General features: G+C 40.7%; 1 protein-coding gene across 1 annotated transcript; it reads left to right on the forward strand.

The window, feature by feature from the left end:
• The first annotated feature begins 3,661 nt into the window (after positions 1-3,661).
• Positions 3,662-21,897, forward strand: LOC137025267 (gelsolin-related protein of 125 kDa-like). Its single transcript, XM_067393284.1, has 7 exons — positions 3,662-3,691; positions 5,675-6,086; positions 6,427-6,535; positions 6,664-6,733; positions 21,460-21,573; positions 21,703-21,754; positions 21,857-21,897. The coding sequence occupies exons 2-7, from the start codon at positions 5,744-5,746 to the stop codon at positions 21,895-21,897; spliced, it is 729 nt and encodes a 242-aa protein (XP_067249385.1). The 5' UTR covers positions 3,662-3,691; positions 5,675-5,743.
• The last annotated feature ends 98 nt before the right edge of the window (positions 21,898-21,995 follow it).

The following is a 21,995-nucleotide window of genomic DNA, read 5'->3' on the forward strand; positions in this document are numbered from 1 at the left end:
AAATTTTCAGGGCCTGGGTCAAGAGGTTTAAGAAATCAAGAAATATTCCTTGTTTAGAATACTCCATATTCATCAGCATAAGATTCATGTGCATATGCACGTGTTGTGAAAGTTTTCATGAGGAGTTAAAAGGTGTGTATAAATACAAAGAGAATACACAATTATTAGTGAATGAGACCCATTGTCCTGTCTGGACAATCCCTGGTTGTTTAAACGTTCTTTGATTTAAGAATTACGAACGCCTCTCTGCTCTTAAGAACCTTCAATGCTTCAACACAATCTTGCTTCTGAGCTCTGCAGGCAGTTCCTTTAAAGCCCGAAACACACCAAGCTGACGAACAAGTGGCGACAAAAGCAGACTGTGGGGTTGGTTCATGTCAGCAGCGTCTGTGTCCAAAGTTGGCCTGACACACCAAACCAAAGCTCAACACCAAACCAACGGCCAAGTAGCACGTCTGTTCTGCACCTGCGTAAGAAGAAATGCCTTTCTGTACCAGCAGGTGGCAGTAAGCTGAACGGCCAATCAGAATGATCAGATGGCTCGACTGACCGACGAGCTCCGACGGCAATTCAACATGTCGAATTGGCCAAAAAAAGCTGACGAGGACCAACTTTAGCCAACAGTGCGGAACACACTGAGAAAACTTAGTCGGCCGACGAACAAAAACTGCCCGACGGCCAACTGTCGGCTTGGTGTGTTCTGGGCTTAACCATAATGGCTTGGCTCCTGCTCTGATATGCATTTTCACCTTTTTAGACCTTTTGTACATGGGTATGTGCCTTTCCCAATGCAAATATATATTCCAATCAAAGCTTAGAAACATCTCAAAGGTGATCCAGAGACATTCGATGCATCTGAGCTAAGCCTCACAGCAAAGGATCTGAAAATATATGTGATATTGCAGTTTGTTCTTTTTAATACATTTGCAAAGTTTTAACAAACCTAGTTTGTTTTTCCATTATAGGTTATGGAGTGTATATTGAAGAGAAAAAAGCATTTTCGCATAAGTCTACAACCTAACAAAAAAAAGGTCCTGAATACTTTCTGAATCCACTATGTAACATTGACGACGGGCGATTTCAAGGCTTTTTCAGAGACCAGTATTTCCAGAGGTTGAATATTCCAGAGTCAAGCCAACAAAAACACTTAAAGCCATATAGTTGGGACGAGAAGAGGATGTTGGTAGCAGACAACCCAGAAAAAATAGGATTAGAAGTCAAAGAGCACTATAGAAATTTCCAGGATCTGCAATGACCTGCAAAGACTGTGAAGACAAAAACTAGACCAAACCTAGAGAGTTGCACTAACAAGAACAGCAGAGACAAATGTCACAAGACTTATGGCCCCGATATACTTCATACTAAGTTCTTTATCGTTCTTCGTTTAGGAGTAAAACAAAGTTTGAAATGCATGACCAGCGATATACTGTAATCAAACATCTGATGCCACCCACACTGCTGAGAGCAATGGTTAGAAGAATATGTAAATACGAGCTGTACACTTTCTTCTCAGTAATAAAATAAACAACAAAATGAGAAAACTGCAAGCATTTTTCTAGAAAGCATAAGAAAAGCATCTGATCATAACAGAATTAGCACTCCAGTCATGTTTATTTACATAGCACTTTATTCAATAGATTGATACTGTAAAGCTGCTTGCTTTTAAGCAAACATGAAAAACCTCATTTCACCAGAAGCACAACTTCATTTTATACTATAAAGCGGCTATCCAGTGTGTTCATGTTTTCACCCGTGGAGATCTTACCTCAACAAACTCTACAGAAGAAATGAGTCAGAGAACAGTTCCATGTGAGTGAAGGCGGAGCCTCAATGCACACCTCCTATCACTGACCAATGGTAGTACGAAGGTGTTTTGCAGCTGGAGCTTGGCAAGCCGTTTCAAACTTTGAGGTGTCTATTGCCAGCTAATGTCACAGTCACCTCTAAAGATCCATAAAGGTACTAAAAACATATTTAAAACAGTTAACTACAGTGGTTCTACTTTAATATTATAAAGCAAAGAGAATACTTTTTGTGCACCAAAACCACCTAAATAATGACTTTTCAACAATATCTAGTGATGACTGATCTCAAAACTTACTTACACTATACTTATACTTACACTATTCGTAAGTTGAATACAGAAGGTGGTCTGGCAGAAGCTACATATTTTACTTTATAACTTATCAAATATGGATATTTTTCTTACACAAATGCGTCACTTTGCTCCAGAAGGCCTTTATTAACCCCCCAGAGCCATATGCATGTTTATCATGGATGGATACACTTTCTTTAGCTTCAGACTTGTTGGCTGTCATTATAAAGCTTGGATGTGTCAGGATATTAATTAATATAACTCTGATTGTGTTCATCAGAAAGAAGAAAGTCTTATACACTTAGGATGGCTTCAGGGTGAGTAAAGCTGGGGGTAATTTTCATTTTAAAGTGATCTAGAGACTTTGCATCCTATCCCTTCACAGATGTAATTCACGTTTTGAAAAACACTCCTGTTATTTACTGTGTAACTTGGATTTAGGTCATTTCTGGCATTGTGATCACTTGAATTTACAGCTACATGTTCAAAATCATATCTCATCGCACTAAAAACCTGTCACTCATGAATCATCACGTTTGTCCGCTGATCCCTCGCGATTGGCTAAAAGTGTGGCCGGCAACATCCACATCAGCACCAGCTGACTCTGCAATAGCATGCAGCTATTTTTATAGCGATTCCTATATAGAAAAATCCTTTCATGCCACAGCAATGACGTCATGTGCAAACAACCTATTTCTTCCTCAACAGGGAAAGGATGGAAAGACTCTTCTCTCTACTTAAGAGATTAATTAAAAAAACAAAAACAAAGATTTTTTTTGTGTATATATATATATATATATATATATATATATATATATATATATATATATATATATATATATAATTAAAGGAAACTAAATAAAGTCGCCAATAGTGTGTTGTTTAAATCACAGCTCAGCCAGAGCTGTTGAGCTCCGTAAAGCCTCAGTTTTCTTCTAATCTCCTCTATATTGCTTTAAAATACAGCATTCTGTGCAGAATTCAAATAGGTCCTATATGTATTATGATCCACTCTGTGCTCTCTGTGGTGGAATACATGTGTTGTTGTTTTTTTACAATTATTAATAATTAATACACATGGATCTACTCTGCACAAGGTGTTCATTCAAATGTTGTGGACTGATGGCGCTAAGTTTTTCGTTCTTACAATTATTATTAAATTTTTTGTTTAAATTAACAAATATAGATAAAAGTTAGCATCTCTGTACATTTTATCAGCTATATAAACTAACTTCACAACTTTACCTTGCACTGATATAGCAAGATATTTTCTTTTTGCTGTGTAAATGCATTTATATAATTCATATTCTTATTTGTATATATATATATATAATTTGTATACTCTCTTTTCTCTTAATCTAAAACATGACTATAAGTGTGAGGGGGGAATGAGGGTTAAATATGCATTCCTCCGATGATTCATATATGAATACCTTATTTAATTCTTATTATTTTTACTATGTATGTGTTTTTGCATGTAAATATCTATGTACTTTATGATTTTAGAAAGCAGCTTGTGAATGGGACTTTTATTTTAGTCTGACGTCATAATTCTGCGCCCAGAGCCCGCATCTATTGTGAATTGGCTGAAGAAAGGTTTGTTTTTAAGCATTTAACGTGTTTGAATCGATAAAAATCGTTCAACCTCTTTTTATAATGATTAGAGGCGATCTTAAATGAATTATGATGCATTAAATGTACAATTGCATTGCTTTATCTAACATTAATAAACGTTATTTCTGTGAGAAAAGTGCATCCGCACATAAGTAACAGAAAAGGTGCGTCTCATTTCGCTTTCATCAGTTCACAGTAAACACGAATTCGGTCTCTGGATAAAGTGGTGTCTTTTGTTGCTCCGAGTCAACTGAATCAAAAGATTCGCGTAATGATTCAGTGATTCGAAGAGCTCGATTCAGCGAACGCTGCATGCAACGAAAACACAAACACACGTGTAATGAATTAAACTTTTACAAACCTATTGCAAATTAAATCTATATACAGATAATTAAATACCAACTTAACTTATAAAATATGAAGAGCATGTATAATTTATGTTCTTAAAGACTTGTCAAAGCCTTCATGTTCTTGTTCTTTGGACAGTTAAATCGGTGATTCACTTCTCCAAGTAAAAAAGTTGATTGTCTGGAAAAATTTTGATTTGTTGTTGTGTATATCTAATTTATTCTGAAGCAATATTATCATCAGTGTTATATTAACGTTGGCATATTTAAATCTGAATTTTGTAATAGTTACCCAAGGGCATTTGGCTTTTTGTCTTCATCTTTAATTTTAAATTCTTAAATTAGATCAGATAATGCATTTGATTAAAATTATAAGACACTATAGGGCTGTTACCAATCAAATGAAATCATATACACTGAAAAATTACAACTACATTAAATTATGCTATGATATTCTTTTAAATATTTGTTAAATACAAATAGGAAATGTTGGGGAAAAATGATACAGACAAAATTAAACCGCTAGTAGTTCGCAGCAATTGACTGTCTAAAGAATTAGTTTACGTTAAATTAAAAAATGCCTCAAGCTTTTCATTTTGGTGATCAAAGATCAGATTTAAGGGATAAAATGATTGTCTACAGGGGGACTTTAAAGGTGCCATCGAACGTAAATATAAGTCTAAGGTGTCCCCTAAAGGTGTCTGTGTTCAGCTCAAAATACCCCATAGATTTTTTTTTATAAATTTTTTTTAACTGCCTATTTTGGGGCATCATTAAATATGAGCCGATTCATGCTGCGGCCCCTTTAAATCTTGCGCTCCCCCACCCACAGAGCTCGCGCTTGCCTTTAACAGCATAAAGTTCACACAGCTAATATAACCCTCAAAATGAATCTTTACAAAGTGTTCGTCATACATACTGCATGCATACATCGGATTATGTGCGTATTGTATTTATTTGGATGTTTACATTTGATTCTGAATGAATTTGAGGCTGTGCTCCGTGGCTAATGGCTAATGCTACACTGTTGGAGAGATTTATAAAGAATGAAGTTGTGTTTATGCATTATACAGACTGCAAATGTTTAATAATGAAAATAACGATGGCTCTTGTCTCCGTGAATACAGTAAGAAACGATGGTAACTTTAACCACATTTAACAGTACATTAGCAACATGCTAACGAAACATTTAGAAAGACAATTTACAAATATCACTAAAATCACTAAAATCACTTGCTTACCTAGTCTGTTGATTCAGCTGTGCACATCCAGACATTCTGCCCTTGTGTAATGCCTCAATCATGGGCTGGCATATGCAAATATTGGGGGCGTACACCCCGACTGTTACGTAACAGTCGCCTGTTCTTCGGAGGTCTTTTAAACAAATGAGATTTATATAAGGAGGAGGAAACAATGGAGTTTGAGACTCACCTTATGTCATTTCCATGTACTGAACTCTTGTTATTTAACTATGCCAAGTTTTAATTCTAGGGCACCTTTAATTTGTACTGCAGGGGGTGGCTAATAACTCTGATTGACTTCTGATTGAGACGCACCCAGAGATGTAGTTGTGATTTATTTTTCTGTCTGTTAATTATTCGCATCTTAAACATTACAGTGTCCAAATACACAGAAAAACTCCTGCAGTGACTGAGATCCACGTGACACACTATTATAAATATGGCGAATGAAAGTGGAGAGTGAAGACATGCAGATTGAAGAAACATTCAGAGTGAAACAAAAAGATACTGAGGAACAAACAAATGTGTCGTTTATTAAAGAGGAGACTGAAAACATCAGGATTGAAGAAGTATTCAGTCTGAAACAAGAAGATGCTGAAGAACAAACAAATGTGTCGTTTATTAAAGAGGAGAGTGAAAACATCAGGATTCAGTCTGAAACAAGATTCAGTCTGAAACAAGAAGATGCTGAGGAACAAACAAATGTGTCGTTTAATAAAGAGGAGAGAGAAGACATCAGGACTGAAGAAGCATTCAGAGTGAACCATGAAGATACTGAGAAACAAACAGGTTGGTTTCATTCTCAGAGCTGAACTCAGTCATTTGATCTTTAGTAAAATGTCCAGCTCTACAGAAGAATGTCATTTTTGGGTGCAAGAGAATGTTAACATGCTTTAATGTTCAAAAAATACATTTTTCACATACTGTACATTATTGTAGAGCCTCTATGCTCAGTTTTTCAAAAATGTGTAGATTTCTACAAAGCCCATCCTTCCTAGAAGTGCAGTGTGCTCTGATCTGACCATGTGCGTTGTGATTGGCCAAACACGTCAAGCGTGTGTCGGAAATGTAATGCCCCTTAACATAATCGCGAGTGTATATACTTATATACTTATAATTATGTCTTCAGTTTTACCATACCAGTTCGAGCCCGAGTCGGATCCTGAAAATGCAGATGAACAAGATGATCAGTTGGAACATCCTTTGCAAGCGCGACTTCAGCAGGACGTTTCACAGTGGTAAGTTTTTAATTTAAACTCTCTTACCTTTCACATCCCATGTTATAAAGGTTTGATTAGGCATCTTCACTGTACCAATAAATAACAATAACATAAAATACACTGGTGTATTTTTGTCGTTTATTTAGGTGCAGATGTGAAAACTGTAATAAAATGCCCAGCGAAGCTGAAAATGTCTGCTGCATGGAAATACCGAAGGTACTATAATAAATTACTACATTAAAAATAGTTGTGTATATGTGTGTGTGTGTGTATATATATATATATATATATATATATATATATATATATATATATATATATATATATATATTAGGGCTGTCACCCGATTAAAAATTTTAATCTAATTAATTACATACTCTGTGATTAATTAATCTAAATTAATTGTATACATACTTTTTGCTGTGAAAGTATTAAATATTTCAATTCAAATTAATTAATGCAGGGTTTTTCCCTGGTCAAAAATGGTCTTCGGTGGTGACAGACATGGTCATCCACACAAACAGTAAAAAGTGCCCTACCCACGTGATCTACGAGCCCGATACTGACAATAAAGTACCAGTCACTCTCACTTTAATTCTTTCTTGCCCTCTTTGCAAAAAAATAAAAAATAAATGAAAAAAAAATGATTTTATAGCTTTGTAAGAGAAGATGCTTTTTTGCTAAACCTGAAAAGTATTTTTTGCATTTAGAAGTTATATTAACTAATAATATAATTTTCTACCATATACAATTGAATACACCTAGCTAACAACAACTTGCTTTGTTCTGGTTTCACCTCACTCCAGTCTAAACTAACTGATTTTATAGGTAGACCTAATTTACTACACATTGTCATTTAAATAACCTGAAAATACTTTGAATTATTAAGGCTAATTTTACTAACCACTCTTGCTAAATGGAGTAAGCACACTTATGTTCTCACTTCAGAGTTGTTTGAGTAAATGATTCATTATAGACCGTGTGGAAGAATCAGTTGTTGTCATGATTCATTAAAATGAATCTGTTCAAATGAGTCATTAGGTCGCGAATTGGACATTAGCGGACGTTGACGCGTTGCGTGCGAATCGCGACTGTTATTAGGATATCGCAAAAGATTTGTCTATACAGAAAACACTTCACCACTGGATAGGATTTTCTTTTTGTTTACTGAAAGTGTGGTTTATGTCAGCTGCACGTGCAGGGCACCTGTCAGAGAAGATGAGGTGACGTTTTTTGAGCACTATTCACACCCAGCGGTTATTCAGGAAAAACATTCTCTGAATGCGCCTCATGAAACATGGATTAGGTTTTACGAACTTTTAGCATTGTGTCAGTTGATTAAGATTATTATGTATGAGGTAGAGAGAGTGCAAAGACAGTGCTTACTTTGAAGACAAGACAGCTTGCGCGCACGAGAACGGCTCCAGGTTCAAAGGTCAATACGGAATAGATTAATCTGCGTTCATTTTTTTTACGCGTTATTTTTTCTCAGATTAATTAATCGAAATTAATGCATTATTTTGACAGCCCTAGTGTGTGTATATATATATATATATATATATATATATATATATATATATATATATATATTATATTAGGGGTGTAACGATACGCGTATTCGTATCGAACCGTTCGGTAAGAGGCTTTTGGTTCGGTACGCGGTACGCATTATGTACCGAACGGTTCGTTGGACTAATTAATTACATTTGGAAAATAAAAAAGTTTGTGAAATATAATGTTATGCGTTCAACAAGGTAGCCCAATAACCCAATCGATGTAACAGGCAACGCCCCTGACACCCCCGAAGAAAAAAAAACACCAACTTATACGTTTATGTTATGCTGCGTTCAAACCGAACGCGTCTGGGGCGTCTGGAGCGTTTGATTTAACGTTACATTTGGCTACTCAGGCAGGCGCTCGCTCACTCAGTACGCGCTGAAGGCTCTTTGCAAAATGGCTAATGTGTTTAACACATAGACTGTAAAGGTTTAACAGACCAGAAATAGAAGATCGTCCAAATAACAAACAGGTCTGGTGTTTGGGTGCACTTTGGATTCCATGTAAGCTATATAACATTTTCATTTTTTTATAAGGAGCTGTTTTTGTTTTATCCCTTTCGAGCGTGAGTTTAAAATATTCTAATCTCCCCCCAGAGTGAGTTTTTTTTTTAATGCAACCGTTATTTTAGAACGTTTGCCTTTAATGTTTCCATAGCGACGCGTCTTGCGTGTCACTAGCGCTGAGCGCAGCAACAATAACACTGTATGACAGATGGATCACTATTATTTTGTTTTTCCTTGTTTATTTAAAATATTCACAAACTTGCTTACCATGTTATCAACTATCTGATATTCCGATCCTCAAATATGTGTGAGTGTGTTTTGTCGTTTAAAAGCCTTTATAAATGATCTTTATCTTGATCTATAATGTGAGATAGGTTTGCGCCATCTTATTTTGCGCTGCAGTTCACAGTCCTGTCAGTCAGATTTACAGCAGGTGAATTCATAATTTTCTCCCGAAATATATGCAAGTAAGAGGCTGGTGAACTGGAAGAATAATAGAGTAAACTTTATAGTTACGTAGGCCCATTATGTGTGTCTGATATGAATAAATATCGGCAAATTGTAATTGAATGGATTGTTATTGCTCCTTCCACTGATGTCTGACATCAGTGTGCATTTTATAAACTCTAAATATATTGTTTTAATGGTGCTTATGCGTATATAAATATCTGAAATCTTAAAAGAATGAATGTTAAAGAACGTTATGTGGCTGAAAACACTGCATAGTTGTGATAAAACGTACCGAACCGAACCGTGACACCAGTGTATCGTATCGAACTGAACCATGAATTTTGTGAACCGTTACACATATATATAAAATATATATATATATATATATATATATATATATATATATATATATATATATATATATATATATATATATATATAAATATATACACACAAACCCCATTCCAAAAAATTTGGGACACTGTACAAATTGTGAATAAAAACAGAATGTAATGATGTGGAAGTTTCAAAATTCAATATTTTATTCAGAATACAACATAGATGACATATCAAAGGTTTAAACTGAGAAAATGTATCATTTTAAGGGAAATTTCATGGCATCAAAAAAAAGTTGGGACAAGGCCATGTATACCACTGTGTGGCATCCCATCTTCTTTTTATAACAGTCTACAAGCGTCTGGGGACTGAGGAGACAAGTTTAGGTATAGGAATGTTGTCCCATTCTTGTCTAATACAGGCTTCTAGTTGCTCAACTGTCTTAGGTCTTCTTTGTCGCATCTTCCTCTTTATGATGCGCCAAATGTTTTCTATGGGTGAAAGATCTGGAATGCAGGCTGGCCATTTCAGTACCCGGATCCTCCTTCTACGCAGTCATGATGTTGTAATTGATGCAGTATGTGGTCTGGCATTGTCTTGTTGGAAAATGCAAGGTCTTCCCTGAAAGAGACGATGTCTGGATGGGAGCATATGTTGTTCTAGAACTTGGATATACCTTTCAGCATTGATGGTGCCTTTCCAGATGTGCTGCCCATGCCACACGCACTCATGCAACCCCATACCATCAGAGATGCAGGCTTCTGAACTGAGCGCTGATAACAACTTGGGTTTTCCTTGTCCTCTTTAGTCCAGATGACATGACGTCCCAGTTTTCCAAAAAGAACTTCAAATTTTGATTTGTCTGACCACAGAACAGTTTTCCACTTTGCCACAGTCCATTTTAAATGAGCCTTGGCCCAGAGAAAATGCCTGCGCTTCTGGATCATGTTTAGATATGGCTTCTTTTTTGACCTATAGAGTTTTAGCCGGCAACAGCGAATGGCACGGTGGATTGTGTTCACCGACAATGTTTCTGGAAGTATTCCTGAGCCCATGTTGTGATTTCCATTACAGTAGCATTCCTGTATGTGATGCATCGCCGTCTAAGGGCCCGAAGATCACGGGCATCCAGTATGGTTTTCCGGCCTTGACCCTTACGCACAGAGATAGTTCCAGATTCTCTGAATCTTTGGATGATATGCACTGTAGATGATGATAACTTCAAACTCTTTGCAATTTTTCTTTGAGAAACTCCTTTCTGATATTGCTCGACTATTTTTCGCTGTAGCATTGGGGGAATTAGTAATCCTCTGCCCATCTTGACTTCTGAGAGACACTGCCAATCTGAGAGGCTCTTTTTATACCCAATCATCTTGCCAATTGACCTAATAAGTTGCAAATTGGTCCTCTAGCTGTTCCTTATGTGTACATTTAACTTTTCCGGCCTCTTATTGCTACCTGTCCCATATTGGACAGGAAGGAAACTTGGAACAAGAACAAGAGTAGAGATGGGCATACAAGAGATGCGTGGATCAGCTCTAATGTCACTGAATCTGCTGTTAAGAACAAACCATCCACCCGCACATGATTTTCTCTGATTTAGATCTCGACACCCGATCGTCACATTACAATTATTCAAATTCTTAGTGTTAAGCGTGATGCTATCGTAACATTAGCTACACTGAAGTAGGTTGCATTAAAAAAAAAAATCTTTTGTATTTTTATATTACCAGTGCTGATGCTGCTCTCTCATGCATTGCGGTCTTTGATCTTGAAATGAGCTTAAAATGACACACATTCATTGTGTTTTACCATGAAATGAGAGTTCTGCGTCTTTATTAAACTCAACTCATCAATGATTTATCTCTCATCCACCCGCAATTTTTGGAATTTTACTTTTTATTAGCCTACTTTACCCACCTGACCCAAGGATATAACCGCAATCCGCACATACTCCGAGTCCTTACACGAAAACTCATTCTGCAACATGACCGTGTGTAGTTAAATGGACTAAACGAAGCTTCGAGGCAACTGATTTTGCCTCTCTTACTCGAGTTACTCAAGGAATCGTTTCAGCCCTAATGTTTATACACACATACACTGGTCTACCCTTGTGGGGTCCAAATATCAATATGGCTGATAAGTCTTCTAGAATGTTCAATCTTCTGTTCAAAATCAATGCATTGAATTTCATTCTTTTGACGATTAAACATATCGTCCCCTTGGAATTATAAGGTTCTATCTGACATTTTTGTCAAAATTGAGTTATTCACATATTGTTATTCTGTGACAACTTATTTACATTATGTGATGTTTTTTTTTTCTAATTTGTGTACATTTTGGGATTTTTTATTTAAAAAATAAAAAGGTTCTATCTACAAAGTCGAACTCTAACTTGGGTCTATAAGGTTCTATCTGCGTAAGCCAATCAGCACTTTGAATGCACAGAAGAGGAACAATCAAGACCAATCTACTTTATATACCATGTCGCCGGCTTTTTCCTTGACGACAAGAAAAATCACAGACACACAATATCTGTGAGGATTATGGCACGCAACGAAAAGTTTTTAAGAAACCTCAAGATCGACAGTTTTATTGACGATCTTGTCAAGGACAGCAGCCCAAATTCCAGGCAAGTTCAGTCTTTTTTTGGTTTTTTTTAGGTCTTGCTGAGGAGATTGTTTTCTTACTTAGACACCACACTAGCCAGAAGCGCTAGCTTCATAGTTCCTTTGAGGCAAGCGCTAAGATAAAAAAAAAATACAGAAAAAACAAACAAACCTATCCTACTCAAAATAGTGCGGTTACAGTAAGTTATGATCGTTATGTGAAAATGTGAACTTGTGAAAGATCGTTAAAGCGGTTACCTCAGTATTAAAATGATTTCAGAATGATTGTAGCCTGTAGCTACTCAATGGTATACCATGCAAAATTTATTATTATTATTATTATTTTGTCTATTTTTGTAATGAACCTGACATATCCAGGAGGGGAAAAAGTAATGCTAGAAACAACAGCAGGAGAATGAGAAAGAGAGCACCAGGCAAAGAAAATGTGAAAAAAGCATCACCAGAGAATGGGAGAGAAACTAAGGCAGAGAGGGAAGAAGCAATGTTGTATAGGAGCAACGTAAAATCAGACTTTTAGAGACAGAGGGAGAAACAAGTAGTCCAGTAATACCAAGACAGAGAACAATAGAGAGAGGAAAGGTAAGAATCAGTCAGTCAGTCAGTCAGTCAGAATTGGTTAGTTTTGAGCTACAGAGGTAGTGAGCTAATAATAAGAAACTTTTATGAATTTATTGCATGCCTATTTTTTTTACATTGTGTATTTAAATATTAAGTTTAAATATGTATTTTTTCAAATATATTTTTTTCTCCAGGCAGGTGACAAGGTAGTTGCAGCAGGGCTTAGGGTCTTACCAGACAAACCAGTGGAGCCAGTGACAGAGCCAGTGACCACACCAGTGGAGCCAGCGACTGAGTCATTGACCAAGCCAGTGACTGCACCTACCAGTTTACAAATTGAAGAGCTGGGGGCTACTCAGAAAAGAAGAAACAGGAGACATGTTTCAAATCCTTCAACATGGAAAGCATGTACCCGCAAGAAACTTTATCAGGAGGGCAAGGAACATGTCAACTCTGCAAATAAAAAGGCTTCTGCCAAACAAGTGAAAACTCTGAAGAACTGTAGTATGTCATGTAAATACAAATGTGCAAAGAAAGTAACCCCAGCTGAAAGGGAGAAATGCTTTACACATTTCTACCAGTTGAGTCAAAACAGGAAATATACTTTATAGCCATGACTACAGACTGCACAGAAAAAGAAAGACAAACCTGTGATGAACCACACAGAAAGCGTACCTACTCATTTAAGTACTATCTAAATGTAGAGGGTGAAAAGGTGAGAGTCTGTAAGCAGTTTTATCTGGGCACACTTGCCATCAGCCAGAAACCTGTGTATAATACACACATGAAGAAAAATCAGATGACTAGCATGCCAAAATCAGATGCAAGGGGAAAGCATGCAAAAAAATGCATAGATGAAAATCAGAAAGAGCAGGTAAAGGCACACATCAGTTCATTTCCTGTGGTTGAGTCACATTACTGTCGTGCCAGCACAGAAAGACAGTACCTTGAACCGGTATTCAATGTTTCAAGGATGTATGATCTCTACAGACTTAAATGCAACGAGAATGGAAATACACCTGTGAAAGAATCTTATTACCGATTCATATTCAACACAGAGTTCAACCTTAGCTTTCACACCCATAAAAAGGATTGGTGTGATCAGTGTGAAGCATATGAGACTGCCTTAAAGCAAACATGGTAGGCCAAAGTGATGAATACCATCAAACAAAGCATATAGCTGACAAGACGCCAATGCACCAAGAGCGCCAAAAAGACAGACAGGATAAAGATACTCTTACAGTCTGATTTGACCTACAGAATGTTATTTCACGTCCACGTGCCGAAATTAGCTCTTTTTTCTACAAGTGGAAACTTAACTTGTATAATCTTACTGCTCACTGTTCGCAAACTAAAAAAGCTACTGTGCTTTGTGGACAGAGGTAATGTCAGGTAGGGGAGGAAATGATGTTGCAAGTGGACTAATGAAAATATTAGAACGCGTTGTGCGTGACCATCCAAATGCCACTGAGATAACATAGAGTGACAGTTGTGTGCCTCAGAACAGAAGCTCCATAATAGCCTTTCCTATGGCAGATTTCCTGACAAGGCATCCTCAAATTAAAAAGATAACAATGAAATACTCTACTCCAGGCCACTCCACAGTGCATAAAGTTGGTCAGCAGCAGGAAGCATGAAGTGCTCTAAAACGTCCTGGTATTGTGGTAGATTTTTCCCTACGCACCTGACTTAGTTAAATCTGGGTGTCCCTGACACCATAAACAAAAACCAATAAATTTATACTCTACTGAGCGTACTTCAGTACCTGTTCGAGTTGGCCGACGTCTCGGCCTGTTTTGGGGGCCTACCACCTGATACTAAGCTCTTTAGTGTTCCCCACCGGCACTATCACCTGATAATAAGCTCTTTAGTGCTCCTCACCACTAAACACTATCACTATAGTATGGAAAGAGTTCTCTAGCGCTTAGTTGTTTGCTGCAGCCTAAAAACCAAACAGACTCCAGTCTATGCCTCAGAATATGCTTTAATCACGGCCGGGAGAGTTCTCATCATTCCAGAGAATCTCTCTCCGAACAAAGGAATACAAAGGTTTTATAGGATTTCAGGTACACTTTACAGTCAGTATGGCATGATCTATTACTCATTATCATCAGTCCCAATATGATTGGTTTAGATTTAAGAAAAACATCTCAGTTCCTCTGTCCCGCTTACTGCCGGAGTAAATTTAGATTAGAACAACTGAATCACAGGATCATCAAAAAATATCACTGGGTTAATAGTTCAGATTACTCAATAGGTCAAAACAACCTCTCAAAGACTATTTTTTATCCCCAGAAGGATGCTGTCTAGCCAGCACAGCAGAATGTTTTGAATCACAACACTCAGTCCTAGTGACTGTTTCTCTATTTCTAAGTTAGATTATTATTATTATTAGGCCTGTAGAAGAAAAGAAATGTTAGTTCATTAATTAGTTCAAAAATTCCATCACAGTATACGGCTGCGTTGACCTTGGACCTCAGAAAACACAGTGGACCAACACCAGCAGATGACATGGCACCCCAAACCATCACTGACTGTGGAAACTTTACACTGGACCTCAAGCAACATGGATTGTGTGCCTCTCCTCTCTTCCTCCAGACTCTGGGACCCTGATTTCCAAAGGAAATGCAAAATTTACTTTAATCAGAGAAAATAACTTTGGACCACTCACCAGCAGTCCAGTCCTTTTTGTCTTTAGCCCAGGCGAGACGCTTCTGACGCTGTCTGTTGTTCAAGAATGGCTTGACACAAGGAATGCGACAGCTGAAACCCATGTCTTGCATACGTCTGTGCGTAGTGGTTCTTGAAGCACTGACTCCAGCTGCAGTCCACTCTTTGTGAATCTCCCCCATATTTTTTAATGGGTTTTGTTTCACAATCCTCTCAAGGGTGCGGTTATCCCTATTGCTTGTACACTTTTTTTCTACCACATCTTTTCCTTCGCTTCGCCTCTCTATTAATATGCTTGGACACAGAGCTCTGTGAACAGCCAGCCTCTTTTGCAATGACCTTTTGTGTCTTGCCCTCCTTGTGCAAGGTGTCAGTGATCAACTGTCAAGTCAGCAGTCTTCCCCATGATTGTGTAGCCTACAGAACTAGACTGAGAGACAATTTAAAGGCCTTTGCAGGTGAGTTAATTAGCGGATTAGAGTGTGGCACCAGGTGTCTTCAATATTGAACCTTTTCACAATATTCTAATTTTCTGAGATACTGAATTTGGGATTTTATAATCATCAAAATTAAAAGAAATAAACATTTGAAATATATCAGTCTGTGTGTAATGAATGAATATAATATACAAGTTTCAATTTTTGAATGGAATTAGTGAAATAAATCAACTTTTTGATGATATTCTTATTATATGACCAGCACCTGTATACTCTTCATTACACAAAATCACATGCAGATCCAAGAGTTAAAGTAGACATAAGAGGACCAAGCAAGCATCCATCTTGCCCAAACTAAGGGTACTCTCCAAAAAGAACATCATCTCAGAGGCGAAGATGAGTGACATTAAGTCAGATAGAGAGTATTATCTGTGTTTTAAAAAATGAGTCTGACATTTTTTGTGATTTTATATGTATATATATATATATATATATATATATATGTCAGTGAATCATTTACCAATGAATATTAAACTTTATGAATTACTTTGCTGAAGCATGTCTGTTTTCTTGCAGTTTTTAATGTCTTAAAATGTCTTAATTTTTACAATATTAAGCCTTAAAGGTCAAATAGTCAACAATTTAATTGAGGGGGTTGTGGAGTGTAATAAGTGAGGAGACAGGAGACAGATGTACGTCGAGTCAGTTTTACTCTCCAATTCAATACAACACAACAGCGTACAGTGGTACAGCGGTAGAGCGAGAGATGTAAACAACAATCTCACAACGTTAACCCGGAAACGCTATATCCCCCAACCCGCTCCCTTAAAGGGGCAGTCTCTGGGTGAATGTCTCTATAAGTTCAACTTGTGGGCACCACACAGGCCCCCCCAGAATTCACCCATAATAACAGTCCCCAAACCGAACAGGGACACTATACACTAGTGCAAAACCGAACAGCCCAATTCAAAACAGTCCCTAAGAGTCAACGTATAGGGGGGCGGATGAGGTGGCCATACCGGCTGCGCTTAACAGGAGAGGGGCAAGGGGCAAAAGGCGGAGCAGGGACAGTGTCAGGGACAAGAGCAGGGGCCGAGGCTGCCGCAGGAGGGCGCCCTCTCCGTGGGGGCTGGGCCAGCTGAGGCGGTTCACCAATATCCACGTGAGCAGGTTTGAGACGGTCTATAGCCACCCGCTCAGGCCTGCCCCCCATATCCACAACAAAGTTCTTAGACCTTCCGGCCAGGACACGGAAGGGCCCATCATAGGGGGGCTGCATTGGGGTACGATGGCCGTCATGGCGTATGAAAACATACTTGGCTGAAGGTAAATCCTTGGGCACGTAGGACTGAGGAAGGCCATGGTGAGACGTTGGAATGGGAACAAAAGCGTCTGCAATCCCCCGAGACACAGCACGATGGGAAGCCGTGGCGTCTGGAAGAAACTCCCCCAGAACGCGCAGAGGCTGGCCGTACACCAGCTCGGCTGATGAGGCTTGCAGATCTTCCTTGGGGGCGGAGCGAAGGCCCAGCATAACCCATGGGAGGCGGTCAGCCCAATTGTTGTCCGTGAGGCTGGCCCTGAGCGCAGCTTTCATGTCCCGATGAAACCGCTCACAAAGCCCATTGCTCTGTGGGTTGTAGGCTGTGGTACGGTGGACCTTCACCCCCAGGACCTCGGCGACTGCTGTCCAAAGCTCTGACGTGAACTGCAGACCCCGGTCCGAAGAGAGGTCCGATGGTGTGCCGAAACGGGCCACCCAAGCCATAATGAACGCCCGGGCTACTTCCACTGATGTAATGGAAGACAGGGGAACCACCTCTGGCCACCTAGCGGTCCTGTCCACCATGGTGAGGAGGTAAGTATAACCACGGGAGGGGGGAAATGGGCCCACCAAGTCCACATTCACATGATCAAAATGCCTCTCTAGCACTTTGAAGGGCGCTAAAGGAGCTTTGGTATGACGAGTCACCTTTGCACGCTGACATCCCTCCGCAGGCCTGGCCAGACAAACTTGGCTCCCACAAGCTTGGTGGAGGCCTTCACCCCGGGGTGGGAAAGGCTATGGATGGTGTCAAAAACCTTTTGCCTCCAGCCAGCAGGTACCATGGGGCGCGGTTGGCCCGTGGAGACGTCACAGAGGAGTGTAGCGTTGGCCGTGTCAAACGTCACATCCTCCATGAGCAGCGCCGTGGGGGCTGTTCTATAGGCTTGTACCTCAGCGTCCACGGCCTGATCCTTGGCCATTGCTGCGTAGTCGAGTCCCAAGTGGACAGACTCCGTGACCGCCCAGGAGAGGCAGTCGGCGACGAAATTGTCTTTTCCAGCCACGTGCTGAATGTCAGTGGTGTACTCGGAGATGGCAGAGAGCTGACGCTGCTGTCGACCAGACCATGGCTCCGAAGACTTGGCCATGGCGAACGTCAGTGGCTTGTGGTCAACAAAAGCCGTGAACTGCCGGCCCTCCAACAGAAAACGAAAATGGCGGGTAGCGAGGAAAAGACCAAGGAGCTCTCTGTCGAAGGTGCTATATCTCCTCTCATAGTCACGGAGCTTTCTGCTGAAAAAGGCCAGCGGCTGCCAGGCTCCGCCCACCCACTGTTCACACACAGCGCCCACGGCGTAATCAGAGGCGTCCATGGTAAGAGCAACTGGGGCGGTCGGAGACGGGTGCGCCAGCAGAGCAGCATTGGCTAGCGCGGTTTTGGCAGCATCAAAGGCATCGGTCATTTCCGGGGACCAATCCAACACATCTGCCGGTTTCCCACCCCGCAAAGCATTGTACAAGGGACGCATGAGTAGGGCCGCGTGGGGGAGGAAACGGTTGTAAAAGTTCACCATGCTCAGAAACTCCTGTAGGGACTGCACAGTGTGTGGATATGGAAAACTGACTATGGCGTCCACCTTGGAAGGGAGGGGGACGGCTCCCTGCAGGGTGACGTGATGGCCCAGGAAGGTGATAGATGACCGGCCAAACTCACACTTGGCCGGGTTGACGATGAGACCATGCTCACTGAGCCGGCCGAACAACTGCCGGAGGTGTGTCAGGTCGTCGTCTGCAGACGCGCTGGCCACAAGAATGTCGTCCAGATAAACGAACAGGAAAGGCATGTCCCGCAAGACAGAGTCCATAAGGCGATGAAATGTCTGCGCTGCCCCCTTGAGGCCGAAGGGCATCCGTAGGAATTCAAAAAGGCCAAAGGGTGTGATGACTGCTGTCTTGGGGACATCCTGCGGGTGGACCGGCACCTGGTGGTAACCGCGAACCAGGTCCACTTTCGAAAAGATGGTGGCACCGGCTAGGTGAGCGGAAAAGTCCTGTATGTGCGGTACAGGGTACCGATCGGGGGTGGTAGCATTGTTTAGACGACGGAAATCACCACAGGGACGCCAACTGCCATCAGCTTTGGTCACCATATGCAGGGGGGAAGCCCACGGGCTGTTGGAGCGTCGCACGATGCCGAGGTGCTCCATAGTGGCGAACACCTCCCTGGCGATCGCGAGCTTAGCAGAGTCGAGGCGCCAGGCCCGTGCATAGACTGGGGGGCCCACTGTGGTGATGTAGTGTTCCACGCCATGCTTAGCCACCGCTGATGAGAATGTGGGCGTGGTGATGTCAGGGAACTCAGCCAGTAGGCGTTGATACAGGTCTCCTGTGGCAAGCGTGTTCGACAGACAAAGCGCCCCCGCCCCTCCCAGTGTACAGGGGTACGAAGCAAAAGAAAGGGCGTCTATCAGGCGGCAGTTCGTAACATCCACTAACAATCTGTAAGCGCAGAGAAAATCCGCCCCCAGGAGAGATGTAGACACAGCAGCCATGACGAAATCCCAGCCAAAACGCCGCCCGCCGAAACACACCTCCACATACCTCGTGCCATAAGTACGAATGGGTGTGCCGTTAGCGGCATCCATAGGGGGGGCCATGTCCGCCAGCCATGGTGTCCACAGACTTCGCTGGCAGGATGCTGCGCTGAGCCCCAGAATCGACCAGCAGCCGCCGGCCAGACAAAGCGTCAGTGATGAATAACAGCTTGCAGTCCCGGCCAGCGCCAATAGCTACTAATGAGCGCCGGCCCTGGCTTTTCCCTGTGCTCCAAAACTGCAAGGCTGGCGACACTGCTTGGCTTTGGCCCCAAACCTGTAATGGTAATAACACCACCCGTCCTCACACTGTCGGCGGGCTGTCACAGCAGCTGCAGTGCCCTGGTCATCCACTGACGGTGGGAATGGGGCAGACGTGTGCTGAGGGGGCAACAGCGCATGGACAAACTGCTGCCGGTTAGCGAGGAAAATCCTGTCTGCCTCCACAGACAATTCCCGATAGTCTCTGGAGGAAGGGAGGGGGGAACTGGCCAGTGCGGTGCGCACAGGTGCTGGAAGCTGCCGCAGGAATATGTGGGCGAAAAGGAATGATGGATCCGCCGTGCCCAACACAGCCAGCATCTTCTCCATTAACTCAGATGGCTTGTTATCGCCAAGGCCATTCAGGGACAGCAGGCGTTCTGCCTTCTCTAGCTCCGACAGTTCAAAGAGGCTTAACAGGAATGTTTCAAGTGCGTCGTATTTGCCGTCCGCCGGAGGGGCCTCTAATAGCGCCATAGCTCTGGCTGTCGTCGAGGCATCCAAAGCCGCTACTACATGAAAATACTTTGTAACATCCTGCGTTATCCCTCTCAGCTGGAACTGGGCCTCGATATGTTGAAACCATGACCGTGGATTGTGCTGCCAAAAGTCCGGCAACTTGATGGTGGCAGCATAGATCGCGCCGAGATTAGCCGCACCGCTAGCGGCGGCGGGCGCTGCGGCCGCATCATTTTCACCACCGCCGTTGTGTGACATATTTCAGCCTTATCCAACTCACGTCGAGGTCACCAAATGTGGAGTGTAATAAGTGAGGAGACAGGAGACAGATGTACGTCGAGTCTGTTTTACTCTCCACTTCAATACAACACAACGGCGGTACAGTGGTACAGCGGTAGAGTGAGAGATGTAAACAACAATCTCACAACGTTAACCCGGAAACGCTATATCCCCCAACCCGCTCCCTTAAAGGAGCAGTCTCTGGGTGAATGTCTCTATAAGTTCAACTTGTGGGCACCACAGGGTCTTAATTACAACAATAAACGTTAGCATGTTATTTCAGCCATACTGATGTCTAGAGAGAAAGCCATTTTACCTGGCCCACTTTAGGTGGAATAAAGTCCTGCTCAGATGTATTACAATAACTGCTTTCTGTCTAAACAAAAGGAAGATTAAAGTAACAATTTCTGCAATAATGTATTTAATTACCCACCATATTGGTACCAAAAATTAACATCTGCACTGGACAAAATATTTAGACCTGCCTTGCTTAATTTGAAATGTCTTACTTTCTTTCTAAGCCAAGACTTACTTTCTAACACATGTTGAGACATTGTTACAACATTAATTTTATGTTTCAAAATAAATTATAAGTAAACTATTTTTGTTTCTTGAAAATTATGGCTGCAAATAATGTTTTGGCAGATAGAACCTTATAATTCTAAGCGAAAAGTGTTTTTTTAGAATTAGAATGTTCTATCTGCATTTGACCCGTTCCAAAAATCCTCATTTACAAATCTGAGAGGATTTTGATATTGTATATTTATAATACATTTAGGGTCCTTGTTATTTTCATGTTTGAAAGAAACTTGTTCCCCATATAAGTTTTCCTATATGTAATGCAAAACTTGAAGCTCAATATCTCAAAACTGCTCAGAACGCAAATAGAACCTTAAAATTCCAAGGGGACGAATTATTAAATGTAATTCATGTTACAGGTTGATGGTGGGCATTCTACCAATGTGGCCTTTGAACACAGCAACAAGGAACTGGTGGGAAGTTCCAACACAAGGGTAAAAGACACCAATGAGGTTTCCCCTTCAATTCTGAAGGTGAGTCTTCTTGTTTGGTGAACATGCCAATATACTTTCACCATTCAAGTGGGAAGCAGCAATCATATTCCAGGTTACTGTTACTTATCTTGTCCAATGGCACAAGTTTGTTATTTGTATTTGCTTCAGTGTTTGTGTAGTCTGAAAAACACTTTCTCTGGTTCACCCTTGTGGGAACCATGTATGACATTTAGGCTAAAAACCTACTTTAAAATGTTACATTCCTATTAATTTTGTTCTTATAATGTGAAAAAAATCTTTTTAATTGTTGTTTCTCTTTTAGTATTGCCCAAAACAGAGTTCTTCCACTTGGTCATATGTTAGTGTATAAGTACATATTTATACACTCATACACTGGTCTACCTTTGTGGGGTCCAAATATCAATATGGGTGATAAAAACCTTTTAGAATGTTTAATTCCA

Source organism: Chanodichthys erythropterus, chromosome 8 (genome assembly GCF_024489055.1).
Source record: "Chanodichthys erythropterus isolate Z2021 chromosome 8, ASM2448905v1, whole genome shotgun sequence".
Classification (NCBI taxonomy): domain Eukaryota; kingdom Metazoa; phylum Chordata; class Actinopteri; order Cypriniformes; family Xenocyprididae; genus Chanodichthys; species Chanodichthys erythropterus.